Source organism: Beta vulgaris, chromosome 6 (assembly GCF_026745355.1).
Source record: "Beta vulgaris subsp. vulgaris cultivar EL10 chromosome 6, EL10.2, whole genome shotgun sequence".
NCBI classification, from domain to species: Eukaryota; Viridiplantae; Streptophyta; class Magnoliopsida; order Caryophyllales; family Amaranthaceae; genus Beta; species Beta vulgaris.
Genome location: NC_079207.1, coordinates 28,957,340 through 28,978,209, shown reverse-complemented (window position 1 = coordinate 28,978,209; position 20,870 = coordinate 28,957,340). Strand labels below are relative to the sequence as shown.

Below are 20,870 nucleotides of genomic sequence, written 5' to 3'. Positions count from 1 at the left end.
TAACTCAACTGATTTTGATAATCAACAACAAGATGTAAAATTGAATTTTATTTGAAAAATTCGCCAATAATAACCATAACTTTAGAGTTTGAACCATATGAATCGAACATGAGTAAAATGAGGACTTGATTTATACCTCTAAAAATTAGAATTAACTCCCTTTGAAACAAGAAACAACCGAGAAGAAGAGAACCCCAACATCAACAACAAGGCAGCATCGACATATTGCCGGCGATTGAAATGCATGGGGAAGCAGGAGCTCCATCAAAGCAACAACAACACCAACCGAAACTCGTGGCACATCATCCATGAAGCAGAGTAGAGACAAAACAACAACACAAGACCAAAGCCCAAAGCAGAGGAGAGAGAAAAGAACAGGTGCGAGCAGCGGCGGCGGCGGAGGAGCGCGCAACCATAGGGGAATGGAAGCACCGATCAAAGAAGTGGCGAGGAAGGGGTAAAAAATGACTGAACAAGGACGCATGAGAGGGAGAAGAAAAGTGTTTTGGGGTTTCCTCTTTAGAAAATAAGATGATGACATATAAAAGAGATGAATCAAGAAACTTCTAGAAATATAAAACCAAAATGAAAATCTTGAATAATCTAGAGAATTCTATAAAGTTCTTCTTTTTTTCCATTTTCTAAAACAACAACAACACATGGGAAATCTGAAATTTTACTTTTAACATCTAAAATCACATTCTCAAGGTAATGTTAACGACTCAATTAAGTTATGAAAGTATAATTACGTTATAATTAAACAAGCTTAATATTTGGGCAATTACAGTTATTATTGGTGTTGGGAACAAGGTTTGTGAGTTTTTTCTGATATGGACATTTGTACTATTGTTGAGGTTACTAGGTCGAAGCTGACTTACAATTCTCCTCGCTAGGTTAGTAGTGAGTGACACATTGTTTCGCTCTATCCAAAAATATATACCCGAGACAAAGATATTGAGTAAAACAATGTTCATCCGGTTTCTTTATAGATCCATGTTCGGATAGTAAAGGGTTGGGTTCGAACATAGGTAATTTAGAACTTGAAACATAATGTAAGCCAAAGTTTAAAGATACCTTTAGTTGTTTTTCGGTAGCAAACTCGCGCGTTTTGTGAAATAAAGAAGTAAAAGGATTCTTTTAGAGAAAAGTTTCATTTGATTGCTCTTGTGTGTAACAATCGCTCATTGAGTACACAGGTATTTATAATACAATTCGTCGATATGTTTGCGGGATGGTAAGGGGAAACATATCTCCTAAAGTGCCCATAGTAGGGACAAATCCCCAACCTTGTGGTTGGAAATTCTTTCCTTACTATTTTTTAAGGGATTGTAATAATTCTGGTTTTACACTATTTGGAATGATTCGCTCATATTGAGAAATTTTATCTACTGACATTCGATCACAGAATCCATTGATAGCTGCGTAAATGACTAGAATTTGTTTTTCAGTTGGAAGTGGTGCATATTGTGGTTGTTTCGGTACTTCTGTAAGCCTTGCACTTGTATTGAGTAATGCCTGAGTAGCAGCATCAAGGTTTGACCCAAATTGAGCAAAGGCGGCCACTTCGCGATATTGTGCCAATTCCAGTTTTGGACTTGTTTCATAGCTTTCAACTGAGCGGCAGACCCGACGCGACTGACAGATAAGCCGACGTTAATAGCAGGTCTAATTCCGCGATAAAAGAGCTCTGTTTCCAAACAGATTTGTCCATCAGTAATGGAGATCACATTGGTGGATAAGGCCAAGTTTAGCTCAATATCTACTATTTAACCTACTAACCTATACATAGGAGTGGTAAAGTTTCTACAAATAATATGCATAAACTCTAACAGGTAATAGCATAGTGGTATTGGGATCCCTTGGATCGAGTCTCACCCCTTGCAAGGAGGAATACCCAATTTCCTCCCTACTTGCAAGGAAATTTATCTTACCTTAAAAAAACATGTGTATATTCGTACTTTGACCCATAACACAAATAAAAATGTCAATAACTAAAAATCACCAAGTAAAATTCAAAAATTTAGATTTTAGTAGAGGTGATCAAGATTAGCCCGACACCGATTTTGGGCACTTTTTTTCGGCCCACGGTCGGGATGGACCGGGCCCGACCCAATTTTTGGGGCAAAAAATCCGGGTTACAGACAACCTAAATTTTGAAAAATACGCCAAATTTTTCCCCGTCTAAAAATGACCCAAAAAGCCAGGCAAACCCTGCCCGAAATACCAGATGTTGGCGCATTTTTTTGGCCCAACCCGACGAGCGGCTTCAGCTCCAAACATGTCACTTTTTTTGGCCAAACTCCGACCCGGCCCGGCCCATGATCATCTCTAAACTGTAAAACCTACGATGATCTTTTCGTAGAGGAAATAATAAAATTTGAAAAAAGAAAATATTTTTTTTTTAAAACCAAAAATTATTAAAAGAGACGGTCTAATTTCAATATAAAAATAGACATAGTTACTAAATGGATTAAACTAGTCATCGAAAGAAATTAACATAGTCACTATTGGGCTAATTCTCTTTTTAATATTAAACTTACCATTGCCTAATCTTAATTTAAAAGTAGGCGGTTTCTTATAAGACAAACTCTTTTAAAAAAGAGAAAAATGTGTGTTGGTAATTTGGTTCTCGACTTTCCCTCGATCTCTAAACTCTGAACTTGGGAAATCGCAAGATCGCGCCTTTGAATCACAGCCTTAGCCGGCGGGAACAACCCTTTCCCTTTTCCTTTCCAACCGGTTTCACCTCTTTCTCTCTCCTCTCATTTTCTCTTTACATTTTTCTTTTTCATTTCTCACAAACAAATTCTCACAATTTTCACAACGCAAATTTATTCAGAATTTGAGTCTTTTCATAATAGTATATATATTTTTTTCTCTTCTTTCTTCCTTTTCATTGATTTCCGATTCCAAATTTTGGCTAAGATTTGAGATCTATACGTTTTTAGGCTTCTTCGATTTTTCTTTTATCTTTAATTGCATGCAATCCTCTCCTTTTTAGTGGGTTCAGTACCAATTAAAGGTGAAAAAGTTAATTTCTAGGGTTTCCTTTAGATCCCATCTTTCCGATTACAAATCTTCAATTTCTCAGCCGCTAAATTAATTGTTCAGTAGAAAGTAATTAGGATTTGTTTTGTGAGAAAATCGAGGAAATTGTTTGAGAAATGATGTTTATTGTGAATTGTGAGATTTTGGAAGGTCTTTGATATCTTTTGAGATAATGCTTTTTGTTGTTACAGGATTTCCTTTGAGATAAAATGTCGACGATTGATGAGCCGCTGTATCCAATTGCTGTTTTGATAGATGAGCTGAAAAATGATGATATACAGCTGAGATTGAATTCTATAAGGAGGCTATCTACGATTGCTCGTGCGCTTGGGGAAGAGCGAACACGAAAAGAGTTGATCCCGTTCCTGAGCGAAAACAATGATGATGATGATGAGGTTCTTCTGTCAATGGCAGATGAATTGGGCGTTTTTATACCGTACGTTGGTGGTGTTGAACATGCCCATGTTTTGCTTCCACCTCTTGAAACGCTTTGCACGGTGGAGGAAACTTGTGTGAGGGACAAAGCTGTTGAGTCATTGTGTAGAATTGGATCCCAGATGAGGGAAAGTGATTTGGTTGATTATTTCATTCCTTTGGTGAAGGTGAGTTCTCCTTGTCTATCATTGCTGCATTATTTGTGCTGGAATCTGTTTTCCTTTTTGAATTGATGTTATTTGTTATGGCAATAGTCTAGCTCTTGGAAATTAGTGTTGGATTTTATAGGCATGTACAGGTGCGGAGCATATTGCATTCAGTGATGAACTTGGTGCTGAGTTGCTGGGTTTTTGCTTCTTCAGTGTCGTAGCTATGCTTATTTAAACTATCCAGAGTCTAGAATGACCATAAGATTTTACGTAATGGACCAGTGACTGTTGCCTTATACTTTGTACAATCTCCAACTTATGTTACTTTGTATTTACCCAATTATAACTTTGACGGGAGCGGTGTGGTTGCTTGTTAGACTTTATCAGCCTTTAAGGTGATGAGAGACTTGTAATGAAATCTGTTTAGGCTGGTTTTTAGAGCTGGATCTATCTGTTAGTATAACGGGTTTTTTACGCCTATGTTGGCGGAGGACATTTCTATGAGGTTAGATGTGAAAGGCCGCAGGACTGTATTCTTTTTTGGGAGCTGCTCCAATCATTGTTCTAGCCTGCCTCTCATGCCCTCTTTTTGTTTACATTTTTTAGTCGAAAAACAATAACATGGAGGATTTTGAGTATCAGATAGCGGCATAATCTATGGGCCATTCGTGGCATGACATAATTTTGGCGAGCTTGGCTAAGAGTGTTGTGGGGGCTTGGAACATGTATGAAAGTGTTCCTCTAGAGGGGAAATAGCTTTAGTGATGATCTTCAGAAACATTTTTTGGATGTAAGGTGATTCAGATTGTGTAAGAGTTGAAGTTAGTTTGTGTTTGACGTAAAGGCTTATGATGAATAGAGTTGCAGTGCTAATGGGAGGCTTTCATTCGTTTCCATAGATGCAGAAAATTATCTTTGTAGTTTAAGCTAGACTGCTTCTTGTTTGCCCCTATAACTAGGACATTGTTATCGCCTTATGGGTGTAAAGGTTTCAATAGACTTGGAGGTGTTGAGGTGTTCAATAAGCTAAATGATTAAGTATACGCTTTCCAAACATTGCATCCCATTACCAATTTGGGTTTGTCGAACTTTCTGAGAAACTTAGAGGAGACTGGATCAGAAGGTTTACTGATCAAATTAATTAGTGATAATGTATATCTGCATTTAAGGCTACATTTCTATACTAAGATCTCATCTTCCTGAGGCTTGTCATTTGGTTGTTTTGGCACCTTTTTTTCTGCTGAGGCCGTGGGAAGAATTGGGATGAATGCTGAAATCTGAACCATACCACCTTCCTGGTGTGTGTATGTGTTCAATCCATCCACCCACTAAATCCCCCCCGCCCATCTATTTAATTGCGTTCAGTTGCGTTCTAGCTTTGTGGTCCAGTGTTGATCTAGTATTCCTGTGTGGGCAATATGTTGTAGAATATCAACAGTACATATTAGGAAATTGCTTAGTAGCTTGAGGCCTTTTATAATGTCTTGCTTGAAACTGCAAATTATATCTGTTTACATCCATGACATTCTTGCAACCAAAGTCTAATTTGTTTGGCAAATTTGATTAATGGAAGGAAGAAACTGCTAGCCATAGCTGTTCTGACTTCTAAACTCTACCTTTTTTTCACTCCCCTTATTTTTCTCTATTTTTGTCAAAATCTCTTTGATGAGAAGCGAGGACACTCTGGTAAAGTGCTAACAAGATATAAAAGCCAAATCATTCAAGTTTTATGATTTCATGAAGAGTTTTCAATGTCCTCGAAGGGAATGATCATTAACTCTATATCCTATGGGGCTGTAAATTCTGCTCTATATTGTTTTATAATTTTGAATTCCAACTGACTTAATTTGTTTTGTATTTTAGCTTTTAAGTCTGTATTGGGACAAGTCCAATACGATTTAAATTGAAGTTCAACTTGTTAGTTTGGATCCAATCTGAAAAATTTCAATCTTGAACAAGGTGTTCTTATAATGGACATATTTTTTTTGATTCAAAAAGGGGACTGAGTGTTAATAATAAACCTTACTCTCCTTTTCTAAGCTTCAATATTATTTTAGTTTGATTTGTGTCTCCGGATTTGAACATCGTCACTCCTTATCTAAACTGAAAATCGATATTAGAAAATGTCCAAATCCAAACCGAATTTAGAAAATGTCCAATCCAAATAGCTCATGTTTTTCCATTATCTTCGACTTTGATATGTTCAAATAATTCACACCTCTATAAGCCTAGAAACATAGACAATTGGATAGTTGTTGTACAGATCATATTTAGAGACGATTCCTTTCTTGCCTCCTTTCTCTTGCTCTTGTTGTGGTCATAACAGTGTAGAACTCTTGGGGCTGTCATTAACAATTTTGTCGGTTAAGCCCCTTAAATTTGTTTTAAGGGTCACTCTTGAAGGTTATATTCTCTATAACGTTCTCTTCATATGTGAGAGCCTTTCTTTCCTTATGGAGTTTTCCTTACTTTCTCCGTGCGGTTTATTACATAAATCTTTCAATCTAAACAATTACAAGACAGGTTGTAACCCCCCCCCCCCCCAAACTATGAATAAAGATACAAAGTCATCAGGCATAATTGACATTTAGGGTTTGGAAGTATTTGCGAGTATGGTCTTGGTTGATTGTTTTGGTCGCAAAATTTGTGTTAATTTCTAGATTTATGTTTTACAGATTTAATTTATCGTAATTGTCATATGGTGTTCTATTAATGATATAATTGATCTTCTTGTAATAAAAAAAGGCTAGAAAATAGGCATTTCAAGTTATAGCTTGTATGGACAAAAGTTATGGTCGAAGTGAACTTCATTCTCTTAATTTTTGAAGAACACATTGCTTGATGGCATATGTCATTCTATCAATGAGATTTTTGATGGTGCCTTACAGCTTGCTATGAGAAGCTTATGATATTTCAATGCTTTTGGGATCCAGTTTTGTCTGGTAAAGGAAGATTTGATCAAAAGCTAGAGGATTAGTTTGGTATCTAGGCTAATTGAGTAAACCTCAAATACTTTTGTTTTGCAATATACTGATTGAGAGAAAGGTATTCAGTCCGCTATTGTCGTACAGTTGGGATTTGGAGCACTTGCACAAAAGAGGGCTATAGTTTCAAATCAAAAAGATAAGTTTGTCCAAAAGCTGCTAATATTTCCCACAAAGGACATTCAATAATCAATCATGCCAATTTCTGTATATGCCATACTAGCCTATAAGCTATTTAGCTACCAATCAAACTTTACCATACGTCTCTATATATAAAGCAATACAACCAACTACTCGTATCAGTGTAATTGCTGATTTCTGAACATGGTGTTATTGTGTGATCCTTAAAGTTTGGTGAACTAAATATTTTTGAAGTGCCTTTGTTCTCACAGCCATTAATTTGGACTGATTATGAACTACATAATGGTGTGTAATATATTGCTGTGAAGACGAAAACTACATAATGCTCGGCAATATAGCTGTAATATTGTGATTGTCTGCTTGTTGTCTTCTCTATAAGAATGGCTGGAGAGAAATATCTAAAATATCTGGGGATTAACTGAGAAGAAAAATATAAATGTGACTGAGATCTAGTGTAAAACGAGGTCAGAACTTGCAGCTCTTTCCTCCTCCTAGTTATAATATAAGGTACTCATGCTTCTTGGGGTTGAACTTTGACCTTTAATTCATCTAAAAAATGTTAAGAAAAATTGAAGTATATAATTTTGAAGGTCTTTTTTTTAATTGTATAATCCTAATGGTGTATTTTTTTTATACTTTTACTGATTCAATTAGAGATATTAATGGTCAAAGTTTGACCATGAAAAACGTACATACCTTATTTTATGTGGTGGGACTTAAGAATGCTTTCTTCATCATTAGTTTCATGCTTGACCATTACAATAGAATGGATGTATTTGGAGACTGGAGTTGCTGTTTGTGTGCTAGGAGATAGTAACTGTGGTATTTTGTTCTGTTACATACCTGGGAATGGTGCTATAGTGTCACACTCTCACTGAATTCTTGAACTCGTATGCGACTCTTTGCCCCTACCTTTGGGTGAACGTACAGGACTGAGTCAAGTCAATACATGCTATCAGAACCTGAGTACTCTAAAATATCATCTCTAGTCTCTACTCACTGCTTTGAGCTGATTTATCTATAATTGCAGTTGAACTTCTTTTTGATAAATCATGTTATGCCTGCAGTTGCCTTCCCTAACCAATATCAGTAATTCTTTGCCATGATCTGTTCCTTTTTGGAATTTCATAAATTTTTTGTTTCCACCTAGCAGAGACTGGCAGCAGGAGAATGGTTCACAGCTCGAGTATCTGCTTGTGGACTTTTTCACATTGCTTATCCAAGTGCCCCAGACATTTTAAAGACGGAGTTAAGGTCAATATACAACCAGTTGTGTCAAGATGACATGCCGATGGTGAGAAGATCTGCTGCCACAAATCTGGGAAAGTTTGCTGCAACTGTTGAACCTACTCATTTGAAGACTGATGTTATGGCGATGTTCGAGGATCTAACACAAGATGGTAAGTGATGCTCTGTTACTTTGTTTTTGAAATAAGAGGAACTGCTTTTCGCACTTGACTCGAACTGGTTTCTTTCATTCCCATTTTTCTGTTGAAGACTAGCTTGAAAATGTTATATGCCATGACTTGTCACAATAACTTGGAATATGAAAAGATTGGTATTTTAAGTTGATCCTTTATGCAGTGTTGTACAATTCTAATTGCTGTGGTTGCTACCTTAACATATACTTTCAAGCATATCTACTATCTAGTCTTTGTGCTATGATGAGGAGAAGCTGATGGACGACCTTAAATCTGAACTTGGTGCAAGTATGTGCTTAAAAACAAGTAGGAATGGTGAGAGGGACGCATTGCAAGAGCAAGTGGTTGAAAATTGAAAGAACTCACCATGTGGAAGAGAGTGAGGAGACACTTGATTGGTCCATAGGATGCCGAATTGAGGATACATTTGATGTCAAGCTACTAAATCGGGGACTAGAATGGAGCTCTGCATCACCTTAACACTATAATACTTAAATATAATCCATCTTCTCATAATTCTGCGGTGGGACAATGTCTTTTTGCGATTCTGTTAAGGGTCAATCATTTGTTATGAAAATAGGAAAGGCCAAAGAAAAACAGCTAGTCCATTGCAAACTTGTCTGATAGTGAAAGAAAGTCACAAAAAAAGCCTGAGCTACTTAATGGGCATTTCCTGGAAATTTTTAGTTTAGATTAAATGCATGTTTTGTACACTTTCATAGAGGGTACCTATCTTGGTTCCATAGAGGGGGATAAATGTTAGGGTTTAGGAGTATAAAGACCTTTGTCTTCGGTGCAAATAAATTTCTCACTTTTCTGCTATCATTTATTCTATTTTAATGTTTGCATAGCTCTTACGACCCGTTTGGTAGTTGGTTATAAATGGTGGTAATGGGAATGCATTTGTATGTAAATTTGTGAAGAATATCATTGTCCATGCCTATGTTATACTAATTTATCCTAAAGTGTTCACTTTCCTTCTTGAATTTTCATTCCCATCCAATACCACCTTGTAGGAGGTAATGAGTGTTAATGAAAATTGCTTCCCCTTGGAGATAAAAACACAAGTGTAGGGGGTGAGATTGCTTGTCCATGGAGAAAAAATGCCTCATGGAGATTTTAAGGGTGCTTCCCTAATAAAATTACACTTTTAATTTATTTCCATTACAGCAATTTATTAACGACTACCAAACTGGCCGTTAGTGATTTTTTGAAGTTTATTTGTATTCCAGATCAGGACTCTGTGCGATTATTAGCTGTTGAGGGTTGTGCTGCCCTTGGGAAGTTGTTGGAGCCTCAGGATTGTGTCGCACATATACTTCCCGTTATTGTTAATTTCTCTCAGGTAATTTATCTTCATTTAAAGTACTTTTCCAAGGTCTTTCCCATTGTTCCATTTGTCATACAACTCAAATGTATACAACTTTTCATGAATGGTCTTAATTATGGGTGTGTGGCTGTTAACTTGTTACTTCCACGTATTGTTTTTTTGGCTACCCTTTTGTACCATGTAGGTCAGCTCCATTTTTAATTTCGACATGTGTTAATTTATGTACACTGGTCTTTTATAGAAACACATTCCTCTCTTCTTTTCTCTAAAATTGGGACCCATACCCACCTACCAACTTTCTTCTCTCTTCTTTTTCACTTTCATTAAATTGTGTGCCTAACTTGCTATGTAGCATTTTTTTTAGACCGAGGGAGTAATATTGTCTTGATAGTCCCTTAAGTCGCCTTGCGCGAAGGCCCTAGGCTCCAAGGGCCCCTTACGGCTCGCACCTTTTAAAACTTAGGGCGACACAACTTATCTGACAAAGGTCGTAACATCATTGAAAAAATGTAGATGAATATATGGGCCTTGAGTTATAGAGACCCTAGATCAACAATTGAGATATCATTCATGATATATAGAAGCAATTAGCTAAGGATTTTGGTTAGAGGTGGGTTAGGTGGGGCTGGATCCGCCAACAATCCGTCCGCCACCTGATCCATCCATCATTTAATTAACCTTTGATCCACATCTAATCCACTCATCATCCATGGATAAATAGGGTGGATTGAGTGATGAATCAGGTGAAATAAAAGTAAACAAATGTATTCTATCACTTTCGTAATTAAAATCAACATTTGGGAATAAAGTGATTAATATATTCAAATTTTGATACATCCTTCTAATATTCGTTCCTTTTTAGTAACAAAAAATAACATTCACCAAACGTTTGTATGTAAAATTTTATTTTATATATATATCTTTAACGGGTGGATAAATGAGTTGGGTGGACCTCAACCCGAATCAGTCCCAATTTGTCACACGATCCATCCATCGTCTGTATATTATCCGCTTAAATTTGGGTTTTCGTCCATATATCTAGATCGGGTGGATGGTTATCCATTGGGTTTGGATGAAGTTGCCAGCCCTAATAGCCTTAGACTTTTGGACTAAATTAATGGAAATATAATTCAGTTGAGTTCTGACATATTTAGTTCAGTTCAAACAAATTGCTCTCACAGTTTTAATTCAATTCCATTCAGTTGAGTTATGTTCAGTTGAGTTCTATTCAGTTCAATCCAGTTCAGTCCAAAAGAACATGGCCTTAGTGAGGTGACTCTGACCACACAAAGGGAAGAACAGAACATGTCTCGCAAGTAGGTGGGTGTGTGGGGAAGGAAGATAATGTGATTTGGTGAGTGATTGATCACAAAGTAAGGGGAAATTTCAGGCTTTCTTTTATTCATTGAAAATTTTCAGCCTAAGTACACGTATTACCTTCATGTCTTTACTTTTGAATTGAACGGTTGAACAGAAACTCCCCCTACTACCTCTCTAGTATATTATCTTTTAATAGTTCATTCTTAGGTATGCATGAATAAATAATTAACACTTAGTATTTTTTATCCATATTATAGTTGCTATGTCCATGTATTAGGGTCCAAATTTAGCACAGTTTCCCCATGTCTGAAAATCTTGCCATCTCAAATTGGACAATTAGATATTTAATCATACCCGTCTGAGTATAAGTTACATAGTGGAAGATAAGGAAGAAAGTTTTTTTTTTTGTTGAGTTGTTTTCATAAAGAATTTTATGCTTGGAGTCAAAAAATTGCCAGCCTGTGCATCATATGCATTTTTTTATTGGTATTGTTTCTAATAATTGTGGTTAGAAGCAGGAGTAAACATATACTGTTATTGTTTTGTTCTGGTAAGATTATTATAGGTTCTTATTGCTATTCAGTAATTTTATTGGTAGCTTGAAAAATGAAAGGCCTGTATTTGGTGTTCTTGGATTTTGTACATGTAACGTTTTCGAAAATTTAGTTTTTTCTTCCCGCTTTTCTGTTGGTAACCTCTGTTTGGCTTTGTTTGGTGTTTGAGCAGGATAAGTCTTGGCGTGTGCGGTACATGGTTGCCAATCAACTGTACGAACTTTGCGAAGCTGTTGGCCCTGATCCTACCAGGTGATTATTGGATCACGTCTGCACTATTACTTGTCTCTGAATCTTAATTTTCTATTGAACGGTTATCACATAGAATAATAGGATTGTGCTTTGTTGGTTATGGTTCTTGACCCCTGTATTATAATGCTTTTGCTTAGCTAATAAAATGGTATCTGACGTCGAACTCTGGAGAGTCTGCAATTTTTTTTATGCTTTTTTTTTACTCTGATGATTATCTCCTTGTGAGTTGTGACGTCCATCTTCTTTTACCAATACTATTTTTGAAGTGCAAGATATCTACTGTCTTCATTGGAATTATGGGTTTGATCGGAATCATGATTGTTTTTTTTTTCCGATGAAGAAAGCCCACCAAGATATGTGTCTAGATATTTTGTTGTGTTTCATGAGTGACAAGATTTGTCTGCACCTGGATTTATTCTGTGGTGCTTAATGGTTTTGAATGTTGCTTGGAGGAAAATTTAAGTTTAGGTTTTTCCATTTCTCACTGAAGTGGACAAAATTGCTGTGTAGATCTTTTTTATTGGTTTTTGGGGGTATCCGGTACTACAAGATCATCCATGAGAAGTCACTCTATTTTGTCTGTCTTTGGATTGGGTGGTCTCTCTAACTTCTCTTTGTGTTATTTGAGTGAGCCAACTTCTTTATTTGGGATCTTTAATCACTTAATTTTTGTGTCCTGTGAATTTCGATGTATGTAATCTGCCTTTTGGGATCTTTAATCACTTACTTTTTGTGTCTTGTGAATTCGATGTATGTTACAATCTGCCCATCTTTGCTTTGGTTTATGCCGAGGAAAAGCTCAGTCTTTTCATGTCCTTTTGGCCTTAGCATTATATGTTGATCATGAATATGTTCATATTGGACTGCTCATAGCTTCAGTTAACAAGTATCTATCATCTAGAGGATAAGTGGTTTGATTTAGCCTTCAACTTTTGTTGTTTTAGGACGGATCTAGTTCCTGCATATGTGCGACTACTTAGAGATAATGAAGCTGAAGTACGTATTGCAGCTGCTGGTAAAGTAACAAAGTTTTGTCGGATTTTGAGTCCTGAGTTGGCAATCCAACATATTCTGCCATGTGTCAAGGTCTGCCTTTTGACATATATTCAGCTGTAACTTTTGTAATTCGTGAACATTGTTTTATAATGGCAAGTAAACTCTTTCATTTCTTCATATGGTGTTGTACAGGACTTGTCATCTGATTCTTCTCAGCATGTTCGGTCTGCTTTGGCATCTGTGATTATGGGAATGGCTCCCGTGTTAGGAAAGGTAGAAAAATTGAATTCTGTAATGAGCTTTATATGGTTTTAACGGGGAAAGTAATCATCCTATAGGTCTGTTTGCTACTTTGTGGTTTTATATTGATGACAAATAACAAAAGTGTGCTTTGTTTTATTTGAGCACTCTCACCTTTCATTCTAAAACTCAGTATGCATCGCAGTTTTGTCTCTTTGGTTAACCTTTTCATTATTATTTTGAATTTTTTTTTGTGAATTTAGAGACTTTTCCTTTATGGTTTTCCAGCTCTACACTAGAATATATTACCTCTTTCTGAATTTATTTGGTCCTATATGCAGGATGCTACAATTGAGCAACTTCTTCCGATTTTTCTTTCCCTCTTGAAGGATGAATTTCCTGATGTTCGTCTTAATATTATCAGCAAGCTTGATCAAGTAAATCAGGTCTGTTATACTGTATCTTTTCTTCTATTGCTGTTCTTGATCAAGTAGAAGTTGGTGGTATCTCAATATTTTGCTCTAACTAATTAGTGAATTTAGTGTGAAAATTAAGATGGTTGTATGGTAAGACTAATTAGACTTATAAGGTGTAATAAGGGTGATTTTTATAATTAATTGGTAGATTGTGGAGTGAATCTTACTGAAATAGTATGGGGTGACATTTTTAGTCTTATACAAAAATTTTTGTAAACCGATTCACCAAGTAACCAATAATAAACTATATTCATGATGGTTAGCTTTCATGCGTATGCATCATGTTGGCCATGGTTTGTTCCGGGTGCTATTGGAATGGCAATTGGAATGATGTTAACTCCTATTATTCATTATCTATGAATCTCACTGAAATAGTATGGGGTGACATTTTTAGTCTCATACAAGAATTTTTGTAAACCGATTCACCAAGTAACCAATAATAAACTATATTCATGATGGTTAGCTTTCATGCCTATGCATCATGTTGGCCATGGTTTGTTCCGGGTGCTATTGGAATGGCAATTGGAATGATTTTAACTCCTATTTATTCATTATCTATGTTACGTCAAATGTTTTATGGATATAAATTATTCAACATTACAAGAGCCTGGTTTTAGGGAAAATCCGTGCCATCCATGTTCAAGGTCATGCCTCCCATCCAAAATCGTGGTTCTGGCACGGTCCATGGCCAGTTGGCCACGACTCACATTGTTGGCCACGACCCACATTGTTGGCCCTCATGCTGGGTGGTTCTAATACATTGGTCAAATGACTTGTTAATAGTTGTGAACTTGCAACTTTGCAAGTTGTAGAAAATGTAGTATAAAGTGAGTAGTTATAAATATTTTATCTGTATTTATATCATCTTTACCTAAAAAAGATTAAATCAACTGTATTTCAATAATGCCTCTATCTTTTCTTCAAGGGCTGGGTGTAATGGAAATGGGGTATGATGGGAGGAGTCAGTCTGCATATTTGCATGCATATGAGGACCCCAAAGGCGTTGAAGGTTGAAGCCAGTAGCATATGATTATCGGGTTTCTGGTTCAATGCTTAAATGTTTAATTCACGCTCGTTTCAAGCGAGGAAATTTTCACTAGTGAAAGTTGGCTTTTCTGAAAATGATCCTATGCGGAGGCTGGGCTTGAAAACTTTTGTGCTTATTTTGTTCGCATAAATAATATGTTAGTCTTTGTCTTGTGGAGATTTATTGGGGTTTTGAGGGTGCTTGATAGATGCCATAATAATAGGGCTGTTCTACTATTTGCCAAAAGATGGGCATTTGAGGAAGTTCAAATCTTTGTAGCGTAGTGGTGGCCAGTAGATCTTTGATGGAATTCAGGTGGTGTTGCTCAAATCTTTGTAGTGCAGTGGTGGCCAGTAGATCTTTGATGGAAATCAGGTGGTGTGCTTATTCATGTACCTTTACTATCTGATATCTGTATGATGGCATTTGTTCACATTGGTGGTAGAATAAGCACAATTTGCTATCCAGGCTGACTAAGTGATAATTATGGAAGTACCCTTTAGTACCGAGTCCATTATGACTCTGAATACTGTAATAGTTGACGCTAATGAGCAGCACTATCATGGAACTGAGACGGATGTCAACTTGACTGCCGATTGGCTATAAGACTCATTGAACGGGAGTGAGAATATTGAGATTGGAGATATGGCTTTCTGGGTGGAACTTTATAGAGACAAGGTTATTTTAAAAGGAATATGGGTAATAATGGGGCAAAATCCATTATTAATTGAAGTTTATTCCAGGTGTTGAATTGCAGATGGAGGTTTGTTTGGGTTGGATTTATATTGATTTGACATGGATGGTCTTGGAATATATTGTGCACTTATAGGTAGTCCTAGTTTCATCTTCTGAGGAGTTGTAGCCCTTTTTTTTTTTTTTTTAAGAAAAAGTTTTACTCATTTGTGGCTCTTTAATTGCTGTAGTTTTCTAGTGCCTCTAATCATTTTGAAGCTATGTTATAGGTTATTGGTATTGATCTGTTGTCTCAATCCCTCTTGCCTGCCATTGTGGAGCTTGCTGAGGATAGACATTGGAGAGTTCGACTTGCAATAATAGAATACATACCTTTACTCGCAAGCCAGCTGGGTGTGGGATTTTTTGATGATAAACTTGGTGCCCTATGCATGCAGTGGTTGCAGGATAAGGTTAAAATTTGCTTCCCTGATCTACTCTCTCATTTTCTTTTGCTCTCATTCATCGTTTTGTTATTAAGGAGTTTGTCTTCTCTCCTTACCCTACTCAATAACTCATAAAAAAAATTCTGCAATTTATGAGTTTTCCTTAAACCTAGTTATCTGAACGTGCTTTTCAAGATTCATCATATTAGCATAAGTGATTTTTTATATTGAAAGTGATATTTGACAATGCCCACATTGCAGGTATACTCTATTCGAGATGCTGCTGCTAATAATGTGAAACGCCTTGCGGAAGAATTTGGTCCTGAGTGGGCTATGCAGCACATAGTTCCACAGGTAATGGCTCTGAATATATATTCTTTCAACCCCCCCCCCCCCCCCTTCGCCAGGAGATTAGTCATATCCACCTGGCTCAGTGTATTTTGATCTTGGAACCAGCACTTTGGTGTGGCTCTAGAATCCCACTTCCTCAACCAGAAAGTCTGGAGTCTGTACTATTCTACATAAGATGGGAAGTGAAGAGCTCCTTGGTTCTCTCTTTGTGATTATAATCAAGAGTTCAATCTGTGTATCCTGTAGTCTCTTGTCATGGATATTGGATATATGGTGTCTTCGTGTTTGACATTTAGGTGCAGTTGGTGGCTATGCTATAATCCCATTTTGGCTCTCCAAAATTAAGTTGAAGTATATACCAAGAACTAGCATAAGAATCTCTACTCCACTTGCAATCTGCTTGTTTGGAAGAAAGCAAAGTGCGATATAAATGTTGAACTACTATATTGATAGCACAAGAATAACTTCCAATTATATGAAAATATTATTTCAATCGAAAGTATTTTATATAATTTTTGGACCTTAACTCCAATGCAGTTTCTAGTTGTTTATTGTTAAAAGATGTAACACATCCAACTAGTGGCAGCCTTACACTGAACTATTGATGCGTTTGAGATTTACTCTTGAATGTCCTTGACTATGAGATGACAGGTTCTGGAGATGATGAATAATCCACACTATCTTTATCGGATGACAATTTTACATGCGATTTCTCTACTTGCTCCTGTCTTGGGTTCTGAAATCACGTGTTCAAAATTATTGCCAGTTGTGATTACTGCCTCAAAGGACAGGTAAGAATTTCATCAATAGTTGACTATTTTCACATATATTTAGGAGTTTTAGACTCCTGATGTGTTCATGAATGTTTGTTTAGGGTTCCCAACATAAAGTTCAATGTGGCAAAGGTGCTGCAATCTCTTGTACCGATTGTTGATCAATCTGTAAGTGGATTCACATTATACACATTTAGTCATCCTACGTCCTGCATACCTAATTTTATTATATACACTTTTGAGCTTCTCCTTGAAATTTCTGTTATTAATGCAGGTGGTAGAAAAGACCATTCGGCCGTGTTTAGTTGAGCTGAATGAGGACCCCGATGTTGATGTTCGTTTCTTTGCTAACCAAGCGCTCCAATCTATTGATCATGTGATGATGTCTAGTTAAGGCAAGCTAGCCTAAATGATGGTTTTTAAGGTTTGTATACTTCGACAGCAGAAAAGCACTGTAGTCTTTCTTAGCATTCAGAACCGTATCTTCTTGTAAGCTTGAATTTTAGGTTCTGCTAGTAGCGTGTATGAGTATGAAAACTGTAGAGAGCTCTCTCAGTGCACTATATTAATTAAACCATTTATTTCCCTTTTGTTTATTTTCCAAGTTTTCAATAATATCCGCCGATGTGTTCATTTTTTCTTTCTTTTTTTTTTTTTTGCAATTCAAAATTATTATTGGCTACTAAAAGAATAGGTGAACACACCAATACAAACTAAAGACACTACAGACCCTCCGCGGTAGTAAAGGAAGGGAGGCAGGCCGCAGGCCTTAACAAGCTACAACACAGCAGAATCTAAGTATTAACCAAAATTAACAACTGTTCTCTACAATTTGAAGCAACACTAAAGATAATCTATCTCACCATTTGTGCTAGAGGAGAAGAGAGCCTCGAAACTGTTTCTCTGAAGCCATATTTCATATACAGTTTCAGTCAAAAGCATGACATAAACTCTGGATATTTTGGTCGTGCTATGAGCCTTCCAAGCAGCTTGGTGTTTTTCAAGATGGAAACCCTGTCCCTGAGGTTTTTTTTTTTTTTTTTTTTTTTTTTTTTTTTTTTTTTTTTTGATTGGGAAATTAAGTCAGCCCAAGGGCTAACCCTATCAAGGCTACTAGTCTTGTAGGAACTACCAGCATATTGGCTGGTAAAGCATGCTAAGGAAATACCCCAACATAATGCTGGGGATAAGGATCGAACCCCTGACCTCAAGGATCAGAGGGGAGTGCTCTACCACATGAGCTAGCTCCTCATCCTTTCTGTCCCTGAGGGTTTAATCCTAAGCATTTGCTTATTACATCAAGAGAAGGGAACTCTACAGAGTTGCAATAGTAGCAACACTTCTCGGCTGTTGAGGAAGATTATAAATAGTAGAAGCTTGTTAATTGATTTGGGTGGATGTAATGCACTTCTGATTAATGGAAAGTTTAGCATAAAAAACGCTTATACTCTATTAATAGGTGATCAGGAGAGAGTATCTTTGGTTGGCTGTGCAAAAAATAGATTAAAAATAGTATGAAAATCAAGATACTCACATTAGAATACAAATTCAAATAATATGATGACATGATTAAAATTGTGCAAATTGATCCATCATTAAATTTAGTCTTTTTTTTAGTCAGAAAAAAAAAGGGATGAACCCAATTAACATGTCACTCTAAAGCATCCTTGCAGAAAAAGCAATATCAGGAGATTCAAACCAATAACAGAGATTAGTAGTGAAATGACCATGATGTGCCATCCAGTCGGCAGCAAAATTAGCTTTTCTAAAGACATGCTGAATATTATAATTATCAAATTTTCTCAAATCATCCGCTGCATCATTAATAAGAGGATTGATAGACCAAGGAATTTTCCAGACTCGTTTGATGGCTTGATAATCGAGAGATTATCACCCTCAATAGTAATTTTAATAGCCCCTAGACATAGAGCTCCCCTTATACGAGAATATTAATAGTACACCTGGGTGTACCATGCTCATGGTACACCCAAGACTATTTTTTCCAAATGAACAAAATGAGCGAATGAGCAAATGAGCAAAATGAACAAATGAGCAAATGAGCAAACATTTCTATTCATTTAAGAAAATGAGCAAACACTTTTATTACAAAATGAGCAAAATGAGCAAATGAGTAAATGAGCAAAATGCCCAAATGAGCACCTGAAGTTCTAATTTATTACAAAAATACCCCTGGGTGTACCATGCTCATGGTACACCCGGGTGTACCATGAGTGAACTCCCACTTATACCTTCTCTCATACCCCGGGCCTCAGCAACTAAAATATAATTATTAGCAGCAATGACATTAGCACCACTAAGCAAAGATTCCCCACATCATCCCTAATAAACAAAGCCATAAGCAGTGCTATCATTCTGCAACTTGAAACCATCAAAATTAAGTTTAACAAAATCAAGAGGGGGGGAGGACCAAATAATATTAGGCCTAGGCTTTTTAGCTTCTTTCACAACTTGTTGACTAGAGGTGAACATGGTTCGGGCCAGCCCGACCCGATGCGATTTGGGCTCGGCACAAGCCCGCACGAGGCCCGGTCCGGCCAGTTGTCCGCTACATGGGCCGCGAATCTGTAACGGTCAAGAAAATTTATTTATGGCCCACACCAGCACGAGCCCGCGTGGGCCGGCCCACGGGCCAAACGCTAATTTCCTTTGTTTTTTAGCCTAAAACTGTCAAAAATACAAAAAAAAAAAAACATAAAACATGGGTCAGGCCTGCCCGCGGGCCTGGGCCGGGCCGTGGACAAAATTTGAAAATTTCAAGCCCGGCCAGACCCGCCACTCATGGGTTTTTCGTTTTCTACCGTCATCCATAAGTTTGCTATAAGCTGCTTCTATCTTAGGGGGCCAGTCCTAATTTCGTTCTCCTTAACAAAAAAAAAATAATACTAACTCGAAATTTTAAACATTGTACTTGTATTGACTTTTGACACTATTCGTCATCTTTACTTTTGCCTTCTTCTATTATGTATCAGGTGGGAAAACATAGTCATGTAAAATAATGTTCGATTGATTTCACTATGCATATTTATAAGAATCAACATTTCACAATGTTTACTTACATATAATTGAAAATATTAATACTTTCTCCGTCTTTTTTACATGTTACACTTTCCTAAAACGGAATGGTTCAAAATATATGTTACACTTTTTTTCTTTCCTAAATTAGTAAGTTTTGCCCTGTAAAATGACCACTCATGGGCCTGGGCCGGACCCGGCCCGCCTTTTACCCAAGCCCACGGGCCGAGCTCGTGAACAGGCCTGACCCGACCCATGCCCACCTCTATTGTTGACTATATCCCAAATTCGAAGAGTTAGAATAGGAACAGTCAAGACTATGCATATAAGCTTTAATCATAGCTCCTAATTTGGTTGGAGAAAAGTTGTCCTGACGAAATGTGATACTATTTCTAGCATACCAAATGAACCACCACACAATAGCATATAAATTGAGGTTCTTAAGTGTCAAACAAGACTTAAGATTGCAAAAGTACTCTATAAAAGTAAGATCATTATTATCAATAGGAAGGGGAGAAAAAACTCCATTGACATTAACTATTTCTAGAACATCATGCATAAAAGGACAATCAAGTGCTGGTCATCTTCAGAGTGAAAGTTACAAAAACACACTCTAAAGGAAGGAAAATGTGACTCATTTCTAACCTCTTTTTAGTAGGGAGACCATTCTGACAAAATTTCCACAAAAAGAATTTAATCTTGGGTGGTATTGACAAACCCCAAATCCAAGCAAAACTAACCTGGTTGGGCGGATTTAAACCATACCCTTGAAGCAGAGCAGCATATGATTTAACCGAATATTCTCCATCTGTAGTAAGACCCCAAAAAATCCTATCTGCCATTTTATTATAAGGGATAAATTTTTTTAAAATTTCATCCACTAGATTAATCGGAACATAATTTAAGAGAAGTTCTTTATTCCATTGAGCATCATATGTAATGAAAAAATTAACCATTAACTCCTCTGACCCAATAATAGAGGAGTACTTATTTCTAATAGGGTACCTAAACACCCAATTGTCATTTCAAAATGAGATATTCTCCCCATTCCCCAACTTCCATCTAATACCTTGCTTAAAAGGCGTACGAAGTGTCATTAATTTACGCCATTGCCAAGATACATTAGCGTTACTTTTATAAGTGAATAGGGTGTCTTGTTTTAAATATTTTTGCATTACAAGTTTGACCCATAAATTATTAGGCATCCTAATTATTTTCCAAA

The 20,870-nt window shown here is 36.7% G+C and overlaps 1 protein-coding gene across 2 annotated transcripts; it reads left to right on the top strand.

The window, feature by feature from the left end:
• The first annotated feature begins 2,594 nt into the window (after positions 1-2,594).
• On the top strand, positions 2,595-17,211 carry LOC104896530 (serine/threonine-protein phosphatase 2A 65 kDa regulatory subunit A beta isoform). Of its 2 annotated transcripts, none has more exons than XM_010683285.3 (13): positions 2,595-2,739; positions 3,240-3,650; positions 7,911-8,157; positions 9,411-9,523; positions 11,555-11,634; positions 12,579-12,720; positions 12,823-12,903; positions 13,212-13,316; positions 15,336-15,518; positions 15,753-15,845; positions 16,494-16,633; positions 16,717-16,783; positions 16,890-17,211. In XM_010683285.3, the coding sequence occupies exons 2-13, from the start codon at positions 3,258-3,260 to the stop codon at positions 17,007-17,009; spliced, it is 1,764 nt and encodes a 587-aa protein (XP_010681587.1). In that variant the 5' UTR covers positions 2,595-2,739; positions 3,240-3,257; the 3' UTR covers positions 17,010-17,211. The 2 variants fall into 2 exon arrangements, with proteins under 2 accessions (XP_010681587.1, XP_010681588.1); XM_010683286.4 differs by lacking the exon at positions 2,595-2,739 and adding an exon at positions 2,768-3,022.
• The last annotated feature ends 3,659 nt before the right edge of the window (positions 17,212-20,870 follow it).

Bases quoted from the DNA above. Each gene is read 5' to 3' on its own strand.
- LOC104896530 (XM_010683285.3), top strand. From the start codon at position 3,258: ATGTCGACGATTGATGAGCCGCTGTATCCAATTGCTGTTTTGATAGAT. The intron at 11,635-12,578 runs GTGATTATTGGA...TTGTTGTTTTAG, and splicing joins GTTGGCCCTGATCCTACCAG to GACGGATCTAGTTCCTGCAT. The intron at 15,846-16,493 runs GTAATGGCTCTG...ATGAGATGACAG, and splicing joins TGCAGCACATAGTTCCACAG to GTTCTGGAGATGATGAATAA.